At 41.1% G+C, this 6,645-nt stretch overlaps 1 protein-coding gene across 1 annotated transcript in view; it reads right to left on the bottom strand.

Moving 5' to 3' along the window:
- Positions 1-6,645, bottom strand: part of dnmt3bb.1 (DNA (cytosine-5-)-methyltransferase 3 beta, duplicate b.1) — a gene marked incomplete at its 5' end in the record, with an annotated part of 68,868 nt that overhangs the window by 29,646 nt on the left and 32,577 nt on the right. The window contains 3 exons of the mRNA XM_084333352.1: positions 2,835-2,914; positions 3,940-3,984; positions 4,933-5,064. Coding sequence (XP_084189478.1) covers positions 2,835-2,914; positions 3,940-3,984; positions 4,933-5,064 — 257 coding nt within the window. The remainder of the gene's footprint in view (positions 1-2,834; positions 2,915-3,939; positions 3,985-4,932; positions 5,065-6,645) is intronic.

Here is a 6,645-nt window from a genome sequence, read left to right as displayed (position 1 = left end):
GGTAACAATTATAGTGTTACTGAAGGATTTCATCGTCATTCTTTCGACAGGAACTGCCCGCTGGCCGTTTTTATCCAAACCAGAAATGTGTAGAGTTAGAACTGACTGTGTGTCATCGTGTTGTATCTATAGGAGTGTAGGCACTGCTGAAAAGGAGTAGAAGTTGTACATGACAGGTCCTGGTACCTCTAGTGTTGAGAACCATGCCCTATGTCTGGATGATCATAAAGGTGTGTGTGTGTGTGTGAGTGAGAAAGAGGGAGTGAGCGAGAGAATATATATTTTAGAGGATATTTACTGTTACTGTAACATTGAGTTCAAAGTGCAGCAGTGTGTGTGTGTGTGTGTGTGTGTGTGTGTGTGTGTGTGTGTGTGTGTGTGTGTGTGTGTCATAGATATCAGATGCTCTCTTGACCTCTCTCCCTCCCTCACTCCCCTGGCTCCTACAGACCTCACCTCCCTCGCTCTGTGATGTATAATAGCTGGGTATGCCCCCCTCGCCTCCCTCCCTCCCTCTCTGTGATGTATAGTATATGTGCGTCATGAATCGTTCCAGCAACAGTAGGCTTATATTATTCGAATGACTTGTTTTATTAGGATATCGCGGATATGCGCTGCTAAATAAGATGTCACGCTAAGTATGACTTACTACTATAGGGCAGCGCATATCCGCGATTTCCTAATAAAACAAGTCATTAGAATAATAGAAGCCTACTGTTGCTGCAACGGTTCATTAAGTCAAGTCAAGTCAAGTCAAGAGTTTTATTTGTCACGGCATACGAGCATACAGTGAAATGCGGGTGGTCATGCCTGCAGCGATAATGTGCAATAATAAAAGTAATAAAAATAAGAATAAGACATAGAATTACGCACGTATACAGTACACACGCGCGCGCGCGTGTGTGCTGAGAAATCATACTCATAGTTCATGCCCTAAATTATAAATTTTTATTTCAAACCTTTATTTAAACTCAAAAGGCAACGGCGGTTTCCCTCATTTACAGTGACGTCGAGTGTACATACAGGAACAAGCAAAGAGGAACAAGGTATTTGATGCTCTCCAAGAAGTGTTCCAGCCAAATATTCCACAAAATCCTATGTTTTGGCTCTACTAGGAGTAACACCTGAGGCTCTAGAAGAGAGGTCCAAGACATGTCTATTAGGAATCTTACTGACAGCAGCCCTGAAGTGTATCACCATTAAACGGTTGAAACCAGAACCCCCCCCCCCCCCCCCCCCACCTATAAGTGCTGGGATGTCCTCCAGATGGAGAAGATAACACATGTATTACGACTAAACGGCAGAGTTCACTGTACTGTCAGATGGTTTCGGGGGGCGCTGTGTGCATGCCTGTCTAACAGTTTGGATAAGCCTCTGCCTGGTATTCTAACGTTTTAATTGCCCCACATAAAGGAGTTGGATAAACGTCGTACTAATGTCATGAGATCGTCATGTATCTCTAGGTGCAGGTCTGCTCTAGTCCATGTGTGAGATTTTATTTTATTAGGGATCCCCATTAGCTGGTGCCATAGCAACCAGCTAGTTTTCCTGGGGTCCACACACAAAAAAACATACAAAAACAATTATTATTGCAAAAACAAAATGATTAAAAGTCAGTACTCAACACACAATGCATAATGAAACTACTGTAACAATTAAGATGGCTAAAATGACATTACAGTGTAAAAAAAAATAAAAATAAAAAATTACTTTACAGTGTTAACAACTATTTTAAAACAATTTAAGATTATTTTAAAAAGTGAATCTACTGTAAATGCAGCAGAGGTTTTGAGGCAGGTTATTCCAAAGAGTTAATGCTCTAAAAATAAAAGATCTCCTTAAAGCGTTGGTTCTAGGACCTGGCAATTCAAGCTGCCCACTACTGGAACCTCTAGTGTAATGATCATGTACAGTATTACTGTAAACAATCTGATTATGTATAAAAACAGGAGTTTTACTGCTCATGACCAACTTGAACAGCACAAGTGTATTAAAAGTAGAGGTGGGCATAGATTAATTTTTTTAATCTAGGTGAATCTATCTGCAATCCTGGATTTAATCTAGATTAATCTAGATTAAAATGGCTCAAAAAAAAAAAAAAAAAAAAAAAACTGCCGAAGGCATTCAAAATATGTGTGTTCTACCCAAATAATGACCAGAAGTAAGTCCTTACTTTTTCTTTCCTCCTTATGTTTCTCAGGCCAGGTGGCCCATTACACCATGAGCCCATCTCCCGTTTCCAAAATGCATTACAGACTGTTTGAAAAAGCTGTTTTGCTATGATAATTGGTAATGAAATATCAAAATAATGTTCAATAAGATGTACTTGTGTTTAATAAGTTGTTTTATTCAGAAGTTAACACAAATAAATAATATTACCAGTACAGTACAGTATCTAGCACTCTCAGGAGCAAAACAGAAAGAATCATTTCAAACTTGAACTATGTGACATGGCTTGAATCAACTGCTCCAGTGGAGTTGCTCAGTGGCCAATGGTGTCAACTGTGGTTGTACTGGGCAGCTCCCAGGTGTGAATGGAACTGTGTGAATGTGAAGCAGGGCGTTCCTGAAAAAGAGCATCTGTGCTCAGCGAACCTACCCTGGGTAAATAAAGGTAAAAAAAAAAAATGTAAAAATTGTAATTGTATTATCGCGCGATACTATTATAGCGTTAACGCAGCACGTTAACGCCGTTAACGGCCCAGCTCTAATTAAAAGACAATCTATTTTCAACGTTAAGCCAAGAGAGGCGGGCATGCATACGGCTCACATTAGACCGTAGTGAGCAGCCCAGTACCACCCGTGCTGCCCTGTTCTGAGGAGGAGTGCAGTACCTTGCATGCTTGGCACAGGCCTCCTTCAAACAGTGGGTGGAAGGTCGCTGCTCTTGTCTTTCCACACGAGAGGCAGAACTCTGCCAAAGAACACACAGGCACACACACACACACACACACACACACACACACACACATGGACACAACACACATGCATGGACACAACACACATGCACATAACACACAAACACATACAACACACACACACACACACACGCACACACACACACACACACACACACACACACACACACACAACACACATGGACACAACACACATGCACATAACACACACACACACACACACACACACACACACACACACACACACAACACACATGGACACAACACACAAACACACACACACACACACACACACAAACACACACACACACACACACACACACACACACACACACACACACACACACACACACACACACACACACACACACACACACACACACACACACATGGACACAACACACATGCACATAACACACAAACACACACACACACACACACACACACACACACACACACACACACACACACACACATGCATGGACACAACACACATGCATGGACACAACACACATGCACATAACACACACACAACACAACAACACGCACACAATGTTAGACACGTCTTCATCTCATGAATCACAAGTAGGACATTATTACTGACACAAACACTCTCTCAAACATAACCAAGGAGTACATTGTCAATGACACATTTATCTGTTTATCTCACTCACTCACTCACTCACACACACACACACACACACACACACACACACACACACACACACACACACACACACACACACACACACACACACACACACACACACACACACACACACACACACACACACACACACACACACACACACACACACACACACACACACACACACACACACACACACCGCACATCAGACTAGAAATGAGTAAATCAACATGTGTCTGATGACATATACAACTACCAATAAATCTGAATTAGAGCACTTGTCAGATTCACGTTAGAACAAACTTATATACAAGCCCACACACAAACACACGCAAATCTAAAAACACAACTACAACTGTGAAGAGACTTTACCTTCTATACTTCTTTTATTCTTCAAAACTTCATTCACCATTTGTTCTGAGGGGCAGCAGAGAGAGAGGGAGGGAGAGGCCGCAGAGAGAGAGGGAGAGAGTGAGGGGGAGAAAGAGAGAGAAAGTCAAAACAAACAGATATGCTATAAGAAAACAAGTGTGTTTTCAGTGTTTATTAGCGGTGGCTGACCTAGGGGTCACCGATATAATGGTTGAACCGGTATAATGGTTGAACCGGTATACCGGTAGAAATCCGTGCCGGTAGAAGGCTACTTTTAGGCTCTTTGAATGTAAAAATACCTTTTCACATTTACTGTACAAATGTAACACTGTAACGTTCTGGGTTCTCGGGTCTTGTTAGACCTGAGATCCCGGCTACCATTCTGTCACCTGTCACTTTACCTCTCTGATTGCATTATCGTTTGTCACCTGGGAGGATTGGCTGTCACTCTGTGGAATGTGTGGAATGTCTGGTATGCTGACCTTAAAATAACTCTTCTCTTCTCTGTTCCTCGTCGGCTCTTCACGATTCTCAGAACCAGTACTCGGCGATACCAGGACAAGTACAGCAGCACTCAGTAGTACCAATTTGTATATTTTGTACCCAGTTTAATATCCTGTACATTGCTATATTGCTGTTTACTTTACTGCTACATTTGCACTCTGGTTGAATGCCAACCCTCCTTTCATTGTACTTTACTTGTGCTGTAGGCTATAATGACAATACATTTTAATCTAATCATCTTTTTATTCTGTAACTTCATGTAAAATCCTGATTTTAAACATTTAAATTGTAATGTCTTCCACTGGTCCAATCTGGGTCACGCAGACTCTGACCCTTGTATGTATATTTGACCTGTGACCTCTAAACTCCTGACCGCTGCTACTGACAACCTGGGGGGGGTGTAGTCTTGGGTCTTACAAACACCCGACTCCTGACCTCCATAATGTATGTGTATAACCTCTAACTCCTATGTTGACCTTTGACCCCTACCTCTGCTGAAGACCTCCTCGGGTCCGGACTTGGCCTTGCAGAGGCTGACGGGCTTGACGCGGGGCCTCTTGGAGCTGGGGAAGTACTCCGGCAGAGACACGTCCAACACGTGGTGGTCCAGCGTCTTGCTCTCTGGACAAACAAACACTTGTTGTCATGGTTCCACGGGCGCTAATGTTTCAGTATATTCATTCATTTCTTTTCATTCACAAGAAAATAAATCGTACTTTGCCTGCATCCTTACTCAAAACAAATAACAGTAGACATAGATGGTCTGTCAATTACAATTACTTGACAATCAATACTTGCACGCACTTGAGAAAAGTAACATGAGAAAAGATTTATGGAAAAAAACAGAATCACACAATAATTCACTACCACTAAGGAAAGTTATTAGCCCTTAACTTCAAATAAGTCTGATTGTTCTTTCTTTATACGTTTTCTTGAACTGAAAGATATTTATACAATTCTTTATAGTAACTAGGTTCCTAAAAAAAATAAAGCTAAAATAAAAAATTAATAAAAAACAGAATTATAATAAAAAAAGATATGCAAGGGACGAGGTCATTGTCGCAAAATAATTGACCGACACAGAGTTTAGAACACCGAGGCGCCTCGCCGAGGTGTTTTAAACGTCAGTGAAGGTCAATTATTTTGCGACAATGACCGAGTATAGCTATACATTATCCCGCTTATTACATGGCTAACTTACTAACAATATACCTAATTCATTTTACACCATCGACAAGACGAGATCAAATGCAGACGCAGTTGTTCTGTGGCTCTGTCAGCCCAAATAAAGTGATTATTATTATCGCCGGCAGCCGGCAGGTGTGTCTGATTGCACTGATCCAGTGTGTGTCAGTGGGCTTGATTGCTCCAGCTGCGAAAAACAATAATCACCGGTGGTTATCGAAAAATAATTCACCGCTGTCAGGGGCTATTGACCAATCACAATCAAGCATTTCGGCGTATGTTAAAACGCCATGTAATAAATATATATAATCTCAGCTGAATATGACCACTGTGATTATGAATACGTTGCAAATTTGGGTCTTTTATTGATTGTTGCATTCTCATGCACCGTGGCTTATGATAACAGTGATCGTGTATTGTTTTTAGATCTTTGATGGGTTACATTTTTCAGGAACACTGTCTTTTCGTCTCAACTTATTTTCTTATACAAACAAATTGTCAGATGCAGTCAGGTTCATTCTTATTTTACTAGGTCAGCCGATGATGGACAGATTATGTTACCACGTCCAAAATCAAATGCTTTAAAGAGGACGGTTGTTTATCGTGCCATCAATCATTGGAATAACTGCCCACTGAACATAAGTAAATTGAATAGCAAAGTGTCTTTCAAATACCACCTGAGAATGCACTACTTAAATATGTGAGCAAAATATTATGATGTTTATAATGATGTCTACAATGTTTTACTGTTTTTAGTAATTTTAATCATTGTTAACCCTTTCACTGCCGCACTACCAAAACGGCTAACCCTTTCACTGCGACAATTCACAGAAGGTTAACCCTTTCACTGCCACACAACAGCCGGTTAACCCTTTCACTGCCACACAACAGAAGGTTAACCTTCTGTCGTGTGGCAGTGAAAGGGTTAATTAAGTGAATTGTGATTGTCATATGTATCTCATGTATTGTTATGTTTTGTGTTGTCTTTCTGTCTGGACCCCAGGAAGACTAGCTCGC

Source organism: Notolepis coatsorum, assembly GCF_963971535.1.
Source record: "Notolepis coatsorum genome assembly, chromosome: 17".
Taxonomy (NCBI): Eukaryota; Metazoa; Chordata; class Actinopteri; order Aulopiformes; family Paralepididae; genus Notolepis; species Notolepis coatsorum.
The sequence above is the reverse complement of the archived record's forward strand: the minus strand, read 5'-3'. Positions and strand labels throughout refer to the sequence as shown.